Raw genomic sequence first — 21925 nt, 5'->3', positions numbered from 1 at the left:
GCATCAGCCAGCTGGAGATAGGAGAAGTATTTAATATCACTTGGGAGAAGCAAGCAATAACATCTAGTAACACAAGTATTGACTGTTTAAAGAAACTAATATATCATTGTTCCTTAGCTTGTACCACTTGTTTATAGAATACTAGTGACTGTGCAATTACTTTCAGTGTGAGTTCACTTTTTCATTTCTTACAGGTGTTCATCATAAATCTACTGCGTGACAGCAAGTATTTTCATTTTCGACCTGTGATGGACACTTACATTCAGAAGCACTTTGCAGGAGCACTGGCTTACAAGTAAGTTTTGTTTATCCATCTCTTCAGGAGATGGTATTAGAAGCCTCTGAATGATGTCACCATCTGAATCACAATGCTTATGTTAGTGGTTTTTAAAAATAGAACTACCCAGACAAATATTTTTCCAACACTGTTTCAGAAAAAAGCTGCTCAATGTCACCTGTTGCTATGAATGAGCAGACTTTGAATTTTCATCTTGCCTTTCTGAACTGGCAAATTCTATTTTCATCCTTTTTTAAATGAAGAGACACTGTCACACAGCAACACCTCATTATCAATCTGTACTAATGAGCTACAAGAGCACATACGTTTCTTGTCCAAGAAGGATACTAAGATACAGGATGCAAGCAAAAAGGCGTGAAAAATAGGAAAGCTTGGAGAACTAATTGTAATTTCCTCTTCCATAGTAGACAAGTGTTCACATAAGATGATGGTATTCCATTTTATTAGAGTAAATGTATAATTTCAGTAGATCAGAAACTTAATTTTCAGTGTAACTTCGGAGATTCTGCCTTATTTTCTAGTATACTTTTCTGTGTTTTCTGTCAGACAACAAGACAGATTTGGAAAGCAGTAACAGTTACCAGTCGGTGTTTATTTTCACTCTTTTGGACCATTTATTTTGTATGTTTGAGAATATTCTATCTTTGGTCACAATAAACTCTTAAAAACAGCTTATAATTGGCTTGGATTGTTTTACTGCATTGATGTTTTAGTATAATTTTTTAAGAAGTATCAAAAATACTGTCAATGCCAGGCAAAGAACTGCAGATACTGTACAACACTAGAAGGCATAGTCATGTTCAGAGGCTGAAAACATGTTCTGCCTTGTGTTAATGATCACTTCTGTCAGGTAAATCGAACTATTTTTGTAGTTCGATGCCTGAAATAAATGTTTTCAACAAAATTCTTTAAACTAGACCAAATGGTACTGTGCGCTTGGGAAAATATATGAACACATTTTCTTCGTGATTTAGTTTCTAAAGACTGCTTGCTCAGAGGAAATCTGAAATTTCTTAACAGAAAATAAAAACGTTTTGATTTTAGCTTTGACAAAGGCAAGCAATATAGCTCTTTTTAATAACATCTTTTTAATGTTCCCTTAGTGCATATCATGGTCTAAGTCAATTACAGAGAAGAAATTATTTGCTGGTTTTGAAATTTAAATAAATGTATATGTTGTGTAAATTCAATCAGGAGGACAGCTATAGCAGATCTTTGGAGTAGACTAAAATGAGAATTTCGTTTATAGATTTCCCCCTGAAACCAAAATATTTGCTGCCTGACTAATTTGCAATTGGTGCTGACTTTCCACTGTTCGTTATTTTCAGAGAACTGATCCGATGTTTGAAGTGGTACATGGACCGTTCAGCTGAGCTTGTACGCCAAGATCACATCCAGGAAGCAATGAGAGTATGTATTTAATAGAAAAATTTGTGTGCCTGTTCTATCTGTGACTCCAGAAGAGGTGGGGAAGCTGCATATAAAATCAAGGGTAGTCTGGCACTGATTTCTTAAGTGCTAAACCAATTTATTTTTTTTGCCAAAATTTTAATGTTAGAGGGAGATTCACTCTTAAGCAGAAATAAAATGGAAGAACTGTGTTGTCTTAACTCCTTTTAAAGCCTTATGGATGACTTAAGTGGAACTTAACGTGGAATATGTATGCACCAGTCATACATATGTGGTCTCTGCCTTGCACTTCAAGAAACATTTATATCAAATGTATTTGACAGTGGTGCTGTGGATCAAAGATAAGTTTTTTATTTTTGGCTGTGCCACAACTTTTTTTTTCACTGGTTGAAGTTCTGGAGTGTTTTAAGAAGCAGATAAATGAGCCTTTAACTGGATGGAAAATCTACCAGTTACTGCACAAGACCTGAGTCATGGTTCTGTGATGAGAGTATGATCTTGCAGGAATGCACAGCATTCTATTATAATGTGAAATAAAGGGAATAGTTTTGGTGCTAGTTACAGAGAATTAAGAGGATAAATAGTGTATTAGTTTTACTATATGTAATTGCAAAAAAGATACTTTGTTAACTATATGAATTAATTCATGATTCAAAAATTTCAGGAAGAGGTTTTTCTTTGGGTGATTGTCCATCTGTACCTTCTTACTGTGAGCAGGTTTATGTCCAAGCATGTGAGTCGGGGCATTTTTAAAACTAGCAAGCAGTGGCAGAGATTTGCACGTTCTTTTTCTTTTTCATGTCAGTACAAATAGGTGAAGCATATCACAGCTGAAGTGCACCACACACATAAGCTATTCCTTTAAGTTCTTCTGGTGACCACAAGTTAGAGGTTGTTTCTTGTGAATGTCTTTATGCTTGTGTCTTGGCATATATTTCAGATTTTCATTTCTTTTTCTTCCTTCTTGTGATACTTTTCTACTTTATATTGCCTCCTTTGGCCTAATTCAGTCAATATTTTTGAGGAAGTAATTTTTGTTTTTTGGGAATGATTGATTGTTTCATTGGAATGATCTGGCATCACTGCTATTACAAGGGTGTCATACCAGTGTTTACATTGTCTTTTGTAGATATTCATGTATTTAGAAACTACTGTATTGCAATACTTTACAGATTCATGGGCCAAAGATGTCTTCTCAAGAACTTCTGTTGGAACTCTCAAATTTCTCATTCTGTTATTTTCCATCCTCATCTTTCCTTTTTTTGGATTACAAAGAAACCTATTAAAATTGTGAGATAAGAAGCAGATCCCTAAACTGACTGGCTGCTAGGATGTTCTCCCTTCTCCTCCCCTGACCCCCCAAACTACATATCAGTGAGTTATGCAATGCAGCAGATACAGATGTATGATATTGTTCCTATGTGATGAGCATGTCTTGAACCTCATAGTAATTCTCTTCAGCAATTGTGACTGTGAATGTTAGGATGTCTTTCAGAAGCTCAGTTATTCAACATATGGTTAGAAAACAAAGTAAATTATTTCAAGGATTCCAAGGCAACTCTTTGTTTACTGGGAATCTCAGGTGTTTGCCTAGACAGTAGCAGTCCCATAAAAGTGAGCAGGGTCAGTTTGAAGATCTGAGAGCCCAAGTCTTTCCAAGCACAGGAATTACAGTCTCAACCAGAGATTCTGCAGACCTAACCTCTACCATTGAAGCTGCTGTTGTATCTTAAAGTATACAGTTGCCTTTCCAAGTCTATCTTTGAGGCCCAAATGAAGATATTCATCTTCTCCCACTATAGCCAAGCGATCAATGCTCATTCTTTCTAAATTTTATTTCAGACATTTGGAACAAGTTTTTACCAAAACCATTATCACTGCCAGTTTGTCATTATTTGTAATATATTTTGTTACTGGGAATTTCTGTGGTCTTTGGTGTCTTCACTATGCTCCTTGCATCAGCAGCTCTTCAACTCAGGGAACAGGATAGCTTTCTCTTTGTTTTCCCCTCAGTTAGCTGTTAAATGTAGTACCCTAAAGCAGGTTTTGCAGTATCTCTGCAGTCTCTTTTTTGGCTTTTGACTCCCCATATACGTTCGTGGGACATATGCAGATACCTCATAGCATTCTGATTCAGACTTTGGCATTTCTAGACAATTTCTAAACTGGCTTCGCTTCCTCAAGACTTTCTCTCAGAAAACTTCTATGAAACCTTGAGGAACAGTAATGCAAGGACTTTTCGAGCTTTGCTGGAACACAGAGCATCTTGTTCCTTGTTTATGGCCTATAACAAACTTCATGAAAGCTGCATCCAGATACCACTGCCTGTGCCTACATAGGGAGTTCTGTAACAGTGTCTCAATGGATTAGCTCCACAGATAGTTGTACTTTCCCTACTAGTCGTGGCAAAACTAGTGAAGTATCTCCATGAGGTGCTCTTTCAACATCAGACATCTTCTGGTAGTGTAATCACAGGAGGTCTTTGCCTAAATTGAGGTTTTCTGAGCCATAGTAGCCAGGGAGTTGAGAGATCTGAAATGATATTCTCAGCCTGCCTTTTGAGACTGGGGACTCCTCCAATTTGTTTTCTTCACCCTAAATTTCAAAAAGAAATGCCAGTCTGTTGCTTTTAAGACCAGTCTGGCTCCGGACTTATTCTTAATTGCCTCATTCAGAAATAATTGCTGATTTACATTTTCTACAGTCTCTGTTTTTCTAAGAATACTAGAAATTGCTGAGGTAATTGTAATTGTTATAAACATATATAAACCCTGATCAGTCTGTTTGTAGGACTTGTTCCTTCTTTTGTTGTTGGTACCTTAAACTTTGCCTTAGGTCTCTTATCTGCTCTCACAAGACTCAAATTGGTACCTTCACTTGAATCTCTGCACTTTTGCTTTTATCTTACTAATGCAGAGTACCTGCTTCTTGCACTTGAAACAAGTATGATGTTCTCTGGAAGAAAACATTGCCAATAGCAGGAAGGAGTTTGCTAGCTGCTCTTGAATGGTGAAGTAGATGCTCGAATAGACAACTGCCTGTATTTTAATATGGTGCAGAAGCAGCTTGCAAACATCCTCTTGTTTACTCATAAGAAGGATGTTCTTGCGTTCATGTTTTTCTCACAAGCTCCACTGAGATTGCTTAAAGGCCAACAAAACCAGACCATCTTTCTCCAGCTGATATTCTAGTTTCTCACTGGGATTTTGACTGGATGTTGGTGTCTTGTTTGAGGTTGTCCTTTGAGACTTTTATCTACATATTTATTTCCTTGTATTTTTATGAAGGTGTTTTTTGAAGATTACTTTTGTTCACTTTGGTTAGGATGGTGAAAGAGCTTCAGCTTCCAGAACTAATAATCCTCTTTATGTATACTGTCCATATGATAAGGTTACCTGTTCTACATAGCTCCAGTTTATTTTCTGAAGTAATGTTTAGGTTTCTTGAATTAGGAAATTAAACTATGCGTTTTCCTAAAGCAGATCTATACAAGATTGATTCATCTGTTCATACTCTGAACATCAAGTACAGATTGCCTTCTGTTCAAATTGAACAGATACTTCGTATCTATAGATGAGTCCAGATGTGCAACTGTACTGTCTCCAAGACTGTTCACTGGATGTATGAATATGCTACAATAAAACCATCCAATATTGTCTGATTGTAGTTCCTGAAGGCTCAAGTGATACTTGTGGTGTCTCTAAAGAATATATTTATCCACTAGACCAGCAGAAATTTCTCCACTGTTTCGCCTGTGTCATCCTAGAAGCTTCTAACTGATGCTGCATTTGTCAGAGCGGTCTTCGGTTTTAGTTCTCCTGGGACATTGCAGCTGAGCACCAGGTAATCTGTGCAAGTTGAGCTGTGCTGCTCCTGTATTCACAGAGTGAACATGCACATGGACAGTGACTCAGAAGAAAGGAAGGTTACTCGTTAGTAAGTGGAAGGTCTTCGAGATGTGTTAGCTATAAGCACATTTCTTTCTCCATTTATTTTCTCTCCTGGAGTATCACTGGTAAAAGCTAGAGATTATTTTGGTTGAGATGAAGTGAGGTTATGATGCTATTTGTCTATTTCAGTTTTTCTTGAGTTCTCAGGCTACTGGTCATAAGTGATTGATGTGTGTTTACTTATTGTGTGACTGCATTTTTTTTTAAGAAAGTTCTTTTAATTTGTTACTGATTTTCCTTTAGCAGCTCTGTTTTTATATCATCCTGATATAATAGAGGGCTTGTTTCTTTTCAGTGCACTTCTACATCTTTAAGGGCCTATATGTGTCATGTCGGTGGTTTTGTTAGTAGTAAGATGCAAAGTTGTTCCGTGTGCTGGTTTGTGCTAACAGGGCTTGGTTTGTGTTTTTATCATCTCAGCCACGTCTGTGAACACAGTGAACTCTTCAGTTTGTTGTCCTTGTAGGTTCGTTCTAGGCAGCAGTTTGGTGTCTGTGCTAAAGACAGTGTTGCTGAAAGCCTGCCATTCTGCTTCCAACAGAGAATTATGGATTTTCAGACATAAATCCTCTGATTCACTGTAAAACATAATCTTCATGTTAAAGCCATGAGCTTTCATGTTAGAATTTGGGTTGCCCATACCAAGCTGGTAAAACTTGACAGCGCTTGTCTTGCTGTATTTGATGTTAGCAGCAGAGGTGCTTACCTTAAAGAGTGGGCCATTGTGCACCAACTGACCTTTGTCTGGCAACTGTCCAGAAATACAAGGTGCTATTACCCAGTAAAGCCCTTTGGTGCAAGGAAGATAAACAGGAAGATGTTTTACTAGAGAAGGATAACAGTGTACTGCCAAGTTACCAAGGCTGCTGTTATTCAAAAAAAAAAAAAAAAAAAGGCTGTAATTATCGGTGGGATGTTGAAATCTGTGATGGCTTCACAAGGAATTTCAACATTAACGTTCTCTGTCCTTAAAGCTGTAGCATTGTAAAGCTTAGAACATAACAGCACATATTTGTGCATTATAGTATGGTGGTTCAAAGACAACTATCATATGGATGCAAAAGTTAAATGAGGGCAAACTTTGTTAGAATTACTTTCAGCTTCTGAACAAAAATGCAGACAAGAATACTTTCTAGTCAATACAGTGTAATAGTACTAATGTTTCTGCATAAACTCTGATTACTGAAACTCCAGCCTGTTTGTTTCCTTTGCTATCATCCTAAGTACGTGATATCATAATATCAGCCTGTACATCATGTCTTAGTGCTCTCTTAATGGTATATTACATTGAGCACTAAGGAAAGGAGTGAAGTCTGTCGCTGATGTTTAATACATTTCAGTGTTGACACTTGTGTGCACCAAATGATGAAAAAGGCATTCTTCCTGTGTGGAATATTAAATCTGCCATCTCTGAGGACTTTTGATAGATTGGCAAGCTTGCTAAAGGCTGCATGGAACAACATCTCTTTCTTACTTGACGTGGCTGCCAAATAAATGGAGTACTAAATAATGCCACTTAAAAAATTTTAGTTGAAGATGTTTAGGTTGTGAATTCTTAAGACTTAATCTAGACATGCCATAGAGCAAATTCCTTTCTACTACAGATGCACTTTGCCAGCCCTTTAGACTGCAGTGTCTGTCACATGTATAATGGTGTTAAATGCCATCTTCTGTGCAGATGATTCTCCCTCTACTGTGTGCTCTGCAAGTTTCATGTTTGACTCCTTAACTTATTCTAGCTGCAATTAAAAGGATACCTACTCATTGTAGCACAACTGCTGCTTGCTAGTTTTGTGGGCTGCCAGAGGACTTCACATGTCACCCTTGTCTTCTATTTCTGCATCTATATTTACTTCTGTTTGTACCTGTAGCTGCCAGAAATAAAGGCAGACCTTGCTATTGGGTTCATGCTGAAAAGTAGATACTTCTTTTTCCAGGTAACACTTCTTCCATTTCACTTACAGTCCACTTACCTTAATACAGATTAGCAAACTCAAGTAATTAAAGGTAAAATTTGAATGAAAACAGGCAAATAGGTTCTTCAGACACAGCTGTCATGCCAAGCCATGAGAAAGCTATAAATCTCTTATCTTCACCAAGATTTTCCTCAGATTGTGTAAATTGAATTTATCTACTTGAATTAAATACATACTTGTTTTTTGTTAGTGGAACATACCAGTAGCAAAGGTTATAGGTTGGGAAGGAATGCTTGCCTATGAGTAGCTGTTCCTTAACTGAATTATGTAACTTACAAAACCTGTTTTTCTTTCTCTTTTCTAAAGCTGAAGAATTTTGTTATTAATTATGCACCTAAAATCTTTCCTGGTTCTCTTTAAAGTTCCTTTATTTTTCTTTCTCTCTATCTTAATTTCCTTCCTTTCCTGCTCCTTAAGGCCTTGGAATATCTTTTCAAGTTCATTGTCCAATCTCGGATCCTTTACTCCAGAGCTACGTGCGGAATGGAGGAGGAACAGTTCCGCACCAGCATCCAGGAGCTTTTCCAGTCCATCAGATTTGTGCTCAGCTTGGACAGCAGGAGCTCTGAGACTCTCATCTTCACACAGGTTTGCTATTTTCTGTACTTTAACTGGCAAACCAAAAGACAGCTGTTTTCTGCACAGGTAGTATATGGTCATGTGCCAGTTAAGTGCAGGTTAGTAGTGTTTTCTTTCTTTAACAAACTGATGATACTGAAAAACAACATAGTCAATCTTAAAAGAGAGCACCACTTCAGATCCAGGTGAACCGAACTATGGAGTCTCAAGAGAAAAATGAGTAGTCATGCAAGAATAGTTTCTGCTCCTCACAAAAGCAAACTGTATTGCCAAGTCTCTTGTATGTCTTACAGTTATCTTAAAGAAATTTTAAATCTTTAATTGTAGTAGGTCAAGTCAGTAATCAAGGTTGTAGAGACATCGCTGTAGAGAAGTTCAACTGATGTGTTCACAATCAGAAAAACTTAATTCCAGCAGTCTAAAATTAGTTGGAATGATATGCAATCTGACTGCAAGTATATTGTGATACTTATGCTCACATCTAATACGTTATTTTGAATATGGCCCAGATGCCTTCACTGAGACATCATGTGGCCTTCAGGTACTACTCAAAGTGAGTAAGAATGTTGCAATGTTTTGATTCATATTTGAAAGATCACTGTACTAAATTACATACTCCTGTGTTCAAAATTTTTAATAGTAATATCAAATATTATGTATATGCCTCAGCTCAGAGAATCTCAAAGATGGACCACCTAGAACATCCTGGTAATATGAAGGTGATTTGTAATTACTAATTTACTATTTACAGACGTTTTGAACACCTACTGTAATTTGTCAAAGCAGCAGTTAGTGTGAATGTCACAACAAAACAGAACAACTCCAGGGGTTAGGGAAGCTGCCAGCAGTGTTATCTCTTTCTTAAGAAGGTGCTCTGAAAGATTTGAGAAGAGCTTCTCTAATCTTTTATTTAGTCACCCATTAGTTGGTATAATGAAATGACAGAAGCATGAGAAGTCAGAGCACAGATTCTTTCAGGCAAAGTGACAGTGAGTGGGAACAGCATCTTGTGAATGCAGGATGTTTAGGGTTTGTTTGGTTTTTAATTCTGGTGATCACAGGTAGAGAGAGACTAGATTTCAGGAAGGGATTATTTTCCCTTTTTCTGTCTTTTTTTGTCTTTTTTTTTTTTTTCTTTCACTGTGGTCTTTCTTGCTATCTTTGCTCTAGACTTGTAATTTGGGAAGCCTGTCCTTGTTTAACCTTTGAAAAGTTTACTGTTTTGTTTCCCCCGTGCCACTATCTTGCCCCTTGATCCCAATTGCCCCATAGGCCTCTCAGCCTGGAGGTCAGGTGAGCGGAGCTGGGACATGTGCCCCACAAAAATGTGGTGGTACTTCAAGGCCGTCATTTAATTCTGTAAGTAACGATCCCCAAAACTGCACACGTATTTCATCATGGATGTTCCCAGTGAATCCTTTTCCCCTACCCCAATCCATCTTTTCCTCCATATAAACTGGAAATTAATGTTTAAGTGGCTGGTACTTTAAAACTAGGAAATGTGGAATGTTTCAGTCATTAATGGAACAACTTAGGGCATCAACACCTTGAAAATACAGTACTGATTACATAAATCAAATTGTTCAGGCAGACCAAGGAAATTATGTACTAGTTCCAGAAAGCTGGACAACTCTTAAATATCTACAGAAATGCTTGAGGCCTTAGTAAACGTAATTTTCTTCACAGTTGTCCTCTTATCCAGGCTATTAAAAAGATCTCACTACAGTTCTTTTCAGCAATGAGATGAAAACTGTTTATGTCCTTACTTCCAGGCAATTAGTTTGACAAGAGTAATGCTCCAGAATATTTTTGGGTGTTGTACAGAAAAGGACCTTTCAAGGAACTTATAAAATGATATAACTGTACCCCAAGATGGCTCCAGAGCTTCCTGAAAAGTTCCCATGAATATCCTTAGATTGCTACTGGATGTCCTAAATCATCGTAGAAATCCTCCTGCCTCATAGTAATAGAAATAAGTTTAGGAAAACTGTGAGGATTCATTGGGCCAGTATTGTAATTTCACTTGCATTATCTCAAAGATAAAGATGATGAATGGATTTGCAGCTGTTATAGCCTTCCAACAGTACCATGAACTATTTAAATGATTCATATTTGTTTATTTTGTTAGTACATTTTATGTATGTAGCAACAAATAGGTGACAACACCCAGGAGGCTATGTGGGTTTTTGTGTAATCTGAATTGATTGTAACAAGACAAGATGTTGAGAGAGATAACAAGCACGAAGAAGAACGAGGTAAATTTATATTCAGAATAATTTAATGAGCTCTTCAGTGTTTGCTAAGTTAGTTATAAAAATAACTTATATTTTGCTGAAAGACTATTAAATAGATATCACAGCTGTTTGAAGGAAAAGTTACTTAGAAGAAAGACTTGGCAAAGAAGGAAGCCATATATTTTACGGGATTAGGAGAGGCATTCCGAGTGTTACAACCAGCATGGGAAATGTACAGTAATGTTTATGGAGTGAGAAAACAGATCTGTTCCATAAGATCACCTTTTCCTCACAGAAGAAAAATGGTAGGTCTTGGGTAGGGCTAAGCTAAACAGAAATCTGCAACCAAGTTGACTAAAAATGAACTTCTGCAGGAAAGCAGTGTGGTTTGTATGGACAGCTTCAGACAAGTGAAGGGAAAACGGTGAAAAGTGTGCCCAGTGGTGACACTGTGGCTGAGATAGGTGGAAGTAAAAAAGCTGAATCAAAATGCTCTGTTTAGGAGGAATTTTTTTACAGAGAAGGGTGATCAAGAACTGGAATGGGCTGCACAGGGCAGTGGTGGAGTCCCCATCCCTGGAGGCATTTAGGAGACATGCAGGCATGGCACTAAGGAACATGGTTTAGTGATGGGACTCAGTAGGTCAGGTTGATGGATGGACTTGGTGATCTTGAAGGTCTTCTCCAACCTAGATACCTAGATAACTCTATGATTTTGTAAAAAGCAGTATAACAATTCAAGAAAGCAACCATCAGGGAATTTAAGTAGTTGTAAGAAAGGAGATAGGGATAGACCTTTGGTAGAATATAAAGGAAGAGAAGAATTTTAAATCTTTGGAGGTGAGTGGCAGTTGTTAGGTATGACACCAAGTCCGTGGAACTTGAGAATAGGAGATGCATGGAATTTTACAGTTACGAAGAAATTAATTGAAGTGTGAAACAAAAGATGAAGCGTTTGATTTGTGTTGTGGTGATATTGTTTCTGCACTCCGGCTTACTGGATAGCTCCAGGTTACTGGAAATATCCACTATTGCAAGAGTCACGTGCACACTTACTTGCATGATGTGATGCTTCTTTCACATGAAATTGCACCCTATCCCTGTTGCAGAGAGAATGTAATATCACATGACAATTATGCTATGGTTAAGGGTCTGTCAACATGTTATTCAGAATATTTTTTAGAGTTCTAACTCTTTTATGCAGTTCCTCAGTACAAAAAAATCAGTACTGAATTCTATAATCAGAAGCCATTTTTACAGTTATTGAAAAAAGTAAATTGACACAAACGGACTATTTTCTCACCTTCTGTACCTTATTTTCTCTGTTTTATAAACCATGTGCTAAAATACAGACTTTTGAAGGTCTACAAAAACTGTACTCAACTCACCATATATATGACTTAGTATTGCAACAGTGCTTGATTTTTGTATGCATCTTGTGATTTGATCGCTACAAACTTTAGGTATTGCAAAACATTAACGCTAGCCATAGTGCACTATGTAGGAGCTTTTTCCAGACCCTTAATTCAGTTTTACTGTTGTTTCTATTTCACTGCCTTTAGTTGCAGTTACAGGATTCAAAGTCTTCACATTCTTCATTTGGTTTTTACAGGCAGCTTTGCTGAACTCCTTCCCCGCTATCTTTGATGAGCTGTTGCAGATGTTCACTGTGCAGGAAGTAGCAGAGTTTGTGAGGGGTACTCTGGGCAGCATGCCCAGTACAGTGCACATTGGGCAATCAATGGATGTTGTTAAGCTACAATCCATTGCACGCACTGTTGACAGCCGCCTGTTCTCTTTCTCAGGTAAGACAGTGGTATAAGTCTAAATTTTGCTGTTAACTAAGAATAGGAACACATTACATTTATTTTGCAGTTGCTTTATTGCAAGCTTAAATAAATAATCTTGGTAATTATCTATCTAGGTGGCATTGTTGTTACAATGCACACACAGTAAATATATGTAAGTTTCCCTATGTTAGAAAATGTTAATAAATTCATCATGGATAAATTGTAGCTCCTAAGGGCTGATAAAATTATGTTAACAAATCAAGGCAATTATTAAAAGTGCCAAATCTCACTTGATACTTTATATTACTTTTGTATTGCTTATTACTGTAGTTTCAAAGGCATGGATAGGAGGATTAACCTACTTTCCAGTAAGCTTATTGTCTGAGAAAGAAACAGGGAGACACTTGCATCAGAAACCCAACATGTTCGTTAAAAAAAAACTATTTAATCTTTACATGACAATACTTGTATAGCTCCACCTATTAGTAATTGTTTAAGATGCATTGAATGAATAAGGGTTAAAGACAGAGTCTATTTCATATGTATCATATGTAAAGGTCCAAACAAAAGAAGTTATGAAGATAACAGAGGAAGGTAAAAAGTACCATAGGGTTTATCTTCCCTGCAGTGAGGAACAGAAGTTAGTGCACTCAATAATCAATTCCCAGGTCAACAATCTGTCACGTGTTATTTGCTCCTACAAAAATTAATCTAGTTGCCAAGGTCATCTTTTGCCTGCCAACCCTGCCTACTCTTCTGGCTGTGTAATTAAAAGCAGATATATTCTCTTTTTCTTGTCTCCTGTATGGTGATGACTTGTTTTCCTTCCATCTCTCCTATCAGTCAGCTTCCTGACGTTGTCCCACTCTTTTTCCTCCTTTTTTCCTGTTTTGGCTACTGTCTTCTGGAGCTGCTCCCTGCTCTTCCTCCTTTAATAAGGTTAAGGTTTGTAAGCCAGCTAAATAAGAAGAATTAGCCAGTTTCCAAGAGGCATATATTGAAGGAGCCCTATTAGCTGTGACAACAGAGCTGAAAATGAAATCAACATCAGCAAGTATCAGTTCACAACTGTTATTTCCAAGCTGAATCAATACTGAAAACATCATGTATACTTCATTTATGAACTTCTGAAACTAGATGTACTGTTAATTCATTATGTATAGTTCTTGGAAGTGTGTTGTACTATGATCTGTATAGTAGAATTTGCACCAATTAATCAAATATGCTGTTTATCAATAGGCTAATTTGGATACCAAAAGGCTGCTGATGGGGATGGTTGAAATTTAAGTTTCTTTCAGAAGAATTGTGATATCATTTTCCTTCTTTCAGAGTCCCGGCGTATCTTGCTACCTGTGGTTCTTCACCACATTCACCTTCACCTACGACAGCAGAAGGAGCTACTCATCTGCTCTGGGATTCTCAGTAGTATTTTCTCCATAATCAAGACCAGCTCTTTGGTAATCTGCTGCTTGACTTTTTAATTGCATCACTGACTCAGTAAAATGAAGGCTGAGGGATTTCTATAGGTTAATACAGGTTTTTCAAAGATCCTTTCAAAAATGAAATTCTGCTAATTTTCTGTCAGCAGGAAAACATCTGAAATGAGGGTCTGCTTTTGTATGTGTGACTCAAAGCATTCTGGTTACACAGTGTTCTTGCTGTTAGGATGGGAAAAAGGATATGCATTTACCAGGTTTGACACTGTTTAATTTTCTTCATCCAAGCCCAGAACTTAGATGTCAATGGAGTTCAGAACCCTACACAGCTCTAGGACTTGTAGTTCTGCAAGAGACAGTAACTAGCACTTTATGATTCATGTTAAATGAATACTCTGAAATTATCCAATCAATGAAATCACACATACATTTAGAAATTGCTGCTAAATTTAAATACCCAGCTTTGATGATCGTAAAACTCTGATCCAAATGGTAACTTGATCATTTAAAGCAATACTCACAAACAGGGTGGTAAAGTTTCCTCACCTGACTCTAAAGGAGGAAGCTCATAATGCTAACTATAAATCATACTAATGCTAACTATAAATTAATGAGCTTTCTCAATAACAAATTAAGGCTTTTTGTGAAGGGAATGAAATGAAAGGTACCATGGTGATAAGCTAAATTAATGCTGACATAGAATAAAGGCCGTTGAACATATCTTGATCCCATTTTATTCTAGAGCGTATGCAGGCCTTTGATTATAGTTTTACCTTATGGCTGTGACCCTGAAAGTTTCTATCAGAGAGGGAGGAGGTAATACACACTGGCATCATAACAGTATCTGGTATCCATGATGACTTTGATTGTACTTCGTTGAACATCCATTATAGAGGTTTCTACCAAAATGAGTGATTGCGGTTGACTGAACAGAATTCTCTGCCAATGCCGTCTTCTCCAGTTACTAACTGTCTGTTTGCTCACCACTTACTGTAGGAGGGAGATGTCGTGGAGGAGGTTGAGATGATGGTGGAAAGCCTCCTGGATGTGCTTTTACAAACTCTGCTTACAATCATGAGTAAATCGCAGTCTCAGGAGGCGGTAAGAGGGCAGCGTTGCCCGCAGTGCACAGCAGAAATCACTGTTAGTAACTAACAATCAGTTTCTATTTCCTGCTTCTTTAACCTTTGGTTCAGTCCCTCACCACCACCTGCACCTCATTATCATCTCTCCTGCATGAATGCCCAGGGCTTTGTCTCTTTTCCTTAATAAGCCACAGATCCATTCTTTCCTCTGTGTGGTAGTGAGGTCTGCAGGAAACAGTAAGGCTAAAGGAAGCTTTTGTGGATTTCCAGGTTATTTTCTTGTTTGCCTTTGCAGCCATGATTAAGAATTAGTGTTTAGAACTTGAGACGTGCTAACTGGGTAGCTGCCTAGGGCTTCACCCCTAAATAGGAATTGCCGAGGGCAATATGAGCATCAAGCTCTGATTCCTAAGTCTGAGAATACCATAATTTCCAATTGACAAGTCCCTTAACACCCTGGAGATCTTCTGTTCAGGTTCACTGATTATTTCATGCAAATGAAACACAATGTGCTTTTGAAAAAGAAATTAGCAGAACCTAAGTCAAGTGAGCTGTTGAGCTTGGTGGGAGAAGAGGGAAAAGCCACCACTTTGTCTAGGCTGGCAGGTTCAGCCTATGGGAAGAAATTTTTTCCTTGGCGTTAGTGCAACAAGAGAAAAGGAACAGAATTACTGATCTGCTTTCATCTTCTGTATTCATTACCCTTTCTATACTATCCTATTCTGGTCTATTTTTGCTTAGGAGAGTCTCTAATGCAGGTTTTGCACTACATATTATGTTACGGTGTTGTCCAGAACATCCTTTTTTTCTTTTTAGACTTGCTTTTTTTTTTTTTTTTTTTTTTTTTTTTTTTTTTTTTTTTTTTTTTTTTTTTTTTTTTTTTTTTTTAATCAAAAGGCTGAAACCTCAGAGATGCTGGGGGGACAAGTACACTAGGGTACACTTTTCACACAAGTGAAAAGATGGTATCTTTCTATGTTAGCTCAAAGGAACTAATAAATGGTAGAATCCTAATAAAGAACAAGGCATTTCATAGTTCTTAAAATGTCCAGTAACATCTTAGCTTCCTTTTACTTCTGTCATTTGATTTGCCATTATTTATCACATAGCACCTCACATACAAGAGCACACTATTTTTCCCAATGAAGTTCATCCCTATGAAGTTTACTGGAACAACCTATGTCAAAGCTTCTGTGTGGGTGCTCGAGCCAATTTTAAAAAATAAAAATGGAAGGGAAAGTCACAGTTATAAAAACCCCTCATATTTGTTCCTGAGTGTGTATTTTACAGCACAGTGATATGTGTAATCTTTTTAGATACTGATTAGAAAGTAGTTTGCATGTTTTGCAAAGGATTGGCAGATAAAAGACATACTCCTTACCTTCTTGCCACTGCCATGTTCATTATCTTGGACAAATTGCTTAACTTCTCTGTGCTTTACTTTCAGATATGTAGAATGGGGGAGCCCATCTTTGGAAAACATTTTGGGATACTGTGGTAACTGGTTAGGGTGCATATGCTTTGCAGGCCAGAAATGTAATTGTAGCTCATGTAGGCTAACCCAAGCTATATTCAGAGTATCTTAATGGAATACTGTTAATATTGTAGCTATGACAGCATGTAATTTGGTGAACGCTAATCAGCCAAATATTTACAAGGTTCCAGACACCTTTCGTAGCCCATACTGATCCCATGCTGTTATTGCTATACTGTTTTCAGTATATCAGACAATAAGTTTAAAATATTCCTGGTATGTCTGCATGAGCAGCAGTCCCACCTTTGTTAGCATAGTATATTGAGTATAAAGTAACTGAGAAGGTGACTGTCAAAAACTGCATGCTTGGAGGGAGATGTGTTAATGTCTGTAATAGTAATTATAAATTATTTTTGTTTAGACTACAACATTTGCTAAGACTTTTTAAAATGGCATCTGTGGGAGATCCTGTAAAAGGTTTATTCCTGTATATTAACAGTAATTCAAGAACTGTTAACTGTTAATGCAGTATTTTTAATTTCTGTGCATGTCAGCTTTCCTCTCATAGGCATTGGGGCCATTTCAGACCCCTCCCTTTATACCTTACCCCAGGTTGAGTTTTATATTTATGAAATTTCAGATTGTCTCAACTAAATAATTTCTTATCTTGTCAACAGGGAGAATATGTGTCCTGTCTTTTATCTTTGCTCCGTCAGATGTCAGACACTCATTTCCAGCACTTACTGGACAACTTCCAAAGCAAGGATGAACTAAAGGTACAACAGAACATCTTGTGTGTAGGGTCCTTCAGTCTGAATGAGAGAGAAGAGGGGAATCCCTCCAGCATTGTTTGCTCTGCTAATTGTTCCCATTCATTGGCACTCTACTTTTATAGACCTTCCTTTCTCTCTTATGATAATACATGTAGATGCTATGTTATAAAAGCATTTAATACTTGACACTGAACTATCTTGATAAACAAGAGCAAATAAAAACCAAAGATGGGTATTATCAGCCATAGAAGCTTATTGTTGTACAATATAGAACCTAGAGGAGCAAGTTTTTTAATCCCATGAATGTAGTCAGTTGTACTATAGTATGTTACCAGATGTGAAATACGCATTAATGTTTACTTACAAAGAGTGCTGAAATTCATTTTATGCCAGAGGAGTGTTTCAAGCCTTTTTTGGGATACAAATATCTCTAGCAGATGAAATCTTTCTTGGGTAAGCAGTAATCTTCCTAATTCTCCTGCCGATCCCTCCTAAATTTGAGAACGTTAACTTGAATTATGGCTATCCTTGAATAGACGATGGCTGGTGAGGGACCAAAAGACCTCTCTGTTGGCTTATTTTTTTTTTTGTCACTGTCATTTTGAAATGGCACATCTCAAAACAGCAGAAACTGACTTTTTATCTCAGTTTTCATAGGAAAGAGGAGTATCTAAGACAACAGTCAATTAAAGAGGCAAAATAATTTTGTAAATAAAGACGAGATTTTATATAACATGCTTTTGATTAGTATGACACTTGATAAAATAGGGACAATGAGAAGAGTGTAATGTGGCAGGAACTTAAGTTGCCTTAACAAATGAGATGGAGAAACAGTGAGAAGTCTGAATAGGCTTTTGGCTTCTAGGTATTTCATGCACATGTAGGGAGCCTGAATAAATTCATAACAGTGAAAAATGTGTTGTTAAAGTAAAATTTATCTTTATGCCCATAAGAATGAATACAGTTTTATATCTTGACAATCTAAGGATGTGTTTAACAGTATGACAGAAGCTGAAGATAATACCTGCCATTTTTTTCCAACTATCGGTCTATCAGTTGATCTAATAAAATACATTACCTATTCCTTTTAATATTACTGTAATAATATTTCCAGTACTTTTTCTTGAATAGGAAAGCACTTTGTTCGCTTACCTATATTACATTTAGGCCAAAATGAGGCCAAAAGTCAAGGAGCTTCTGATCCTTTACTCTTGGCTAAGTTACACGAAGATATTATTTTCCCCCCGGCCCTTCAGAATTAAGGCACGATGGTAGAACAGTTTTGAATAAATCTTGTACTACCACTTTCTATGCTGTCTTAATTTTGTGTAGAATAAAAGTGAAACAGCAAATCATAATTTGCAATGCTGACTAGTCACCTTTCATCCTCACTGTTCTTCATAGATGTAGAGGTGCAGGTAGTCAAAAATCAGAAATGTTTTCAGGTTTGGGGAATTTTTGGAAAGCAAATGTTCAGTGGAATAGAAGAGATCTTTTCTGCTGTCTGTCAGAAATGAGGTTTCATGTTGCTATTTTTAAAAGGACACGTAGGAGTTCTACCGAGTTTGTGTGTGTGCTTTTTTGTCAAATTTGTGACATAAGTGCAAAGAAATTTGGACAGATGCTGTCATTATTTGAACGCATAAGCCAGATAAATAGCTGTAATTCCAACCTGTTTGAAAATAGCTGCAAATTGACACCGGATCTCAGGATGATGGTATGGGAAGTCATATACATTATGCACATAAGGAAGTTTTTCATCTCACTATGAAAGATTTAAGACAGCTACAACCCAGTCAGTACATATTATATACAAACAAAAAAGAACAATATCCAAGTATTTGTTGTTATCATATTTTCAGATTAATGTCCTGGTGACACAAAGCTCAAGGGGAACACGCTCTTAGCTTAAGAAGTGCTTGTAATCAGGAACACAAATTAATCTTCAGCTGCTAATGCATTTTTTCTTTTCTTTTCTTTTTCTTTTTTTCCTTGCAATAGGAGTTCCTCCTGAAGATTTTTTGTGTATTTCGGAACCTAATGAAAATGAGTGTCTTTCCTCGAGACTGGATGGTGATGAGGTTGCTCACCAGCAAGTAAGTAGAGAAGCAGGTATAAACTTTTAACATTCTATATCCATTTTTTTTCTTCTCAGCTGGACGCTTAAAACCTCTGCTGCAGTGTTTGATCTGACTGAAATTTGGTGATCAAGGCAGGAACTCTGCAGTACTCATCCGAATTCTTCATTTGTTTTAACAATCCATATCAAATTTGGACTTGTTATCATTCTGTTTCTTATACTCTACCAGTATGCACAGGTGTCAGGAATTATAGGTCTAACTGAAGTAGCTGCACTGAGGGTAGGAGTGGCACAGCAGATCTCATAACGCATGGCAGGGAGCAGGTACCCACAATAAGTTGCTATTAAGTCAGGCTTCTCATCTGCCTTTATGTGTAAATGACTACTTTAAATGTTTGTCTTTTCCCATAAACAACAGAGAAGAAAGAATCAAAGTTAGAAAAGGAGGGTCAAACCCCAGCAAGGTTACCAAATACATTACAGATAGTTATTTCTCAATAATGTTGTCATTGGCCATTTTAATGCTTAATTTTATCTAATTTTGTTTCTGTTGAGTTAAGTACTACACTGTTTGGAGTGGTAGCAACGTGATGAACAAATGGTGGCTTGAATTATTTATCAGTTTCTTGTTTCATTAGATAAACTAGCTGTAGAATGTAGAAGGCTGGTCAGCTGCTGAGCTGTATGCTCTGCGTGTTCACAGAGCTAATGAGAAGTCAAGGAAGTGGATTTCAGTATTTCAAGCTCTCAAATTAAACGAAGTTCTGTAAGAAAATAAGAATCTACATAAAAAAGTAGTTACCTCAGATGCTCTAAGTTACCAAGTTCCCTTTGGTACTATTTTGTTATAAACTCTTAGGCTAAGATAGGTATATTTAGCAGTGTTACTGAAAGTCTTGCTTGCATGTGAATGAGAGAGATGCTGGATTTTTTAATGCTATTGTATCCTTAGCCTACATGGTATTTTTTAATTCCTGAATTTATCACATGGCTTGATTGCTTTTCCTTGAAGTGTATTTAGCCACCTTCAAAAAAGGGGGTGAAGGGAGCTAGGGGGGAGGGATTGGAAAAACACTCACAAATATATTGAGTTGAAGCATGTGCCAGATAAAGGACCATAATATAGCTAAGAATTAAAACAGTTCAAGCTTTTTGAGTTGCTGCTCTTTGGAAAAAATATTTCTGTTAAGGTAGGAGAAAGATGGGTGTATTCTTTTATTTCACTGTAGGTAATACAGCTCAGCCATACAAAATAGATGTCATTTGTATACAGGATACATACAAAATAGAATTATAAAAGCTTCCATATAAATTTCCCAAATTACAGTAATGATAAAGATTCTTAATTTTATGTCATGTAATACAAGCTGTTGATTGAAACAGAGAATAAGTGACTTCTGTGCAAATCTAGCAGTAAAAATGAAGAATGTCTGTCTCTGTATGTATAGTAAAATCAGCACCACAAACCACTGTGATATGATTTATACTCCAGATTCAAATGTTTTCTCTTTTCTTTTTTTCTTTTTTGACTGCAGTATCATAGTTACAACAGTTCAGTACCTGTCTTCCGCACTGCACAAGAATTTCACAGAAACAGACTTCGATTTCAAAGTAAGAATTGATACTGAGAAAATATTACGACATGTTTAAACTAGTAGTACCACAGGCACAAGAGCTATCTTAGCGATTATACTTGCATCATTCATTTGATTATCTGTGAGGAAAGATGATGTAACCAATGAACAGAGGAATTTGAATCTGCTGTGGATTGAGGGAAGTAGAACAGAATGCTCAAACTTAGTAAATGGAGGCCTTTGTAAAGGAAACAAATACCTACATAAGCAGTGGAGGTAATGAAGCCTGTTGTCAAGCCTAATAAAACATGAACTCAAACAGTGCTTTTCCTGAAGTCAGGGTGTTCATAATCTTCCTCTCCTGGAGGCCTCTCTCTTTGGTTGTTGACTTAAAACTTGGAGGAACACAGTATCTTAGAGTGTTTTCCCAATTTCTGATGTGCTTGAAAGCGGTCACAAGCTCAGTGTTGCTAAGGAAAAGCAGCCAGACGTGTACCTTTCTTTGCACATGCGCACACACAGCATTAATGTATAAGCCTCATTTCTTTTGAAAAACAGGCTGAATTACAAAGCTCTCATTCATAATATAATGTAATCTCTGTTTTGTGGTTGTTTTTTTTGTTGTTGTTTTTTTTGTTGCTGTTTTGAGGGATAAAATCTGTTTAGTCTAGAGAAAACAATTTAAACTTCTCTGAAGTAGCCAAGTTTAGTCATTTTAAAACTTTGGTGCTAAGAGTAAAGCTTAGTGGCATTGCCTTCTTTAATATCTTTTACTATCAGTTTTTAACCCTTGGTGTCCTTAAGAGTTTAGTATCTCGAGTCAAGAGGAATATTGATTGTTACATCTTTATTACAAAAAGGAAAAGTCTGATTCTACACACAAAGGAACATATGTCTTCCTACACTTGTTTAAAACTTACTTATTGGAGTGTAATGTTATAAAACTTCCTTTCTGTCTTACAGGTATGGAACTCCTATTTCAGCCTGGCAGTGTTGTTCATAAACCAGCCAAGTCTGCAACTAGAAAATGCCACACCAGCTAAGAGAAAGAAGATTCTAGATAAGTAAGATTTTTTGTTTGCTTCCCAGTCTTTTCTGCCATCTGAAAAATTGAGGCTTCTTTTTCTGTCACAAGTCCCTGTGATTTATGATGGAACTTCGGATGTAGAAGTGCTTGGGAAATAAATAAATCTCCTAATATAGTGCTCAGTGATAAGTTTTTTCATATTTTTATGTTGATTTAAATGTAAATTCAATTGAGCAGGC

At 36.9% G+C, this 21925-nt stretch overlaps 1 protein-coding gene across 16 annotated transcripts in view; it reads left to right on the top strand.

Annotated features, from left to right (window-relative positions):
- DOCK3 (dedicator of cytokinesis 3) overlaps positions 1 to 21925 on the top strand; it is a 257137-nt gene that overhangs the window by 189641 nt on the left and 45571 nt on the right. For 13 of the 16 annotated variants that reach the window (XM_084531299.1, XM_084531291.1, XM_084531293.1 and 10 more), the window contains 10 exons: positions 195 to 295; positions 1627 to 1708; positions 8052 to 8222; positions 12060 to 12252; positions 13567 to 13694; positions 14670 to 14816; positions 16910 to 17008; positions 19007 to 19101; positions 20621 to 20696; positions 21623 to 21723. In XM_084531299.1, the coding sequence (XP_084387425.1) occupies positions 195 to 295; positions 1627 to 1708; positions 8052 to 8222; positions 12060 to 12252; positions 13567 to 13694; positions 14670 to 14816; positions 16910 to 17008; positions 19007 to 19101; positions 20621 to 20696; positions 21623 to 21723 (1193 nt within the window). The remainder of the gene's footprint in view (positions 1 to 194; positions 296 to 1626; positions 1709 to 8051; positions 8223 to 12059; positions 12253 to 13566; positions 13695 to 14669; positions 14817 to 16909; positions 17009 to 19006; positions 19102 to 20620; positions 20697 to 21622; positions 21724 to 21925) is intronic. The other 3 variants (XM_084531300.1, XM_084531303.1, XM_084531292.1) reach the window with 2 other exon arrangements.

The sequence above is a fragment of the Aythya ferina genome (genome assembly GCF_964211825.1).
Source record: "Aythya ferina genome assembly, chromosome: 10".
NCBI lineage: Eukaryota > Metazoa > Chordata > Aves > Anseriformes > Anatidae > Aythya > Aythya ferina.
The sequence above is the reverse complement of the archived record's forward strand: the minus strand, read 5'-3'. Positions and strand labels throughout refer to the sequence as shown.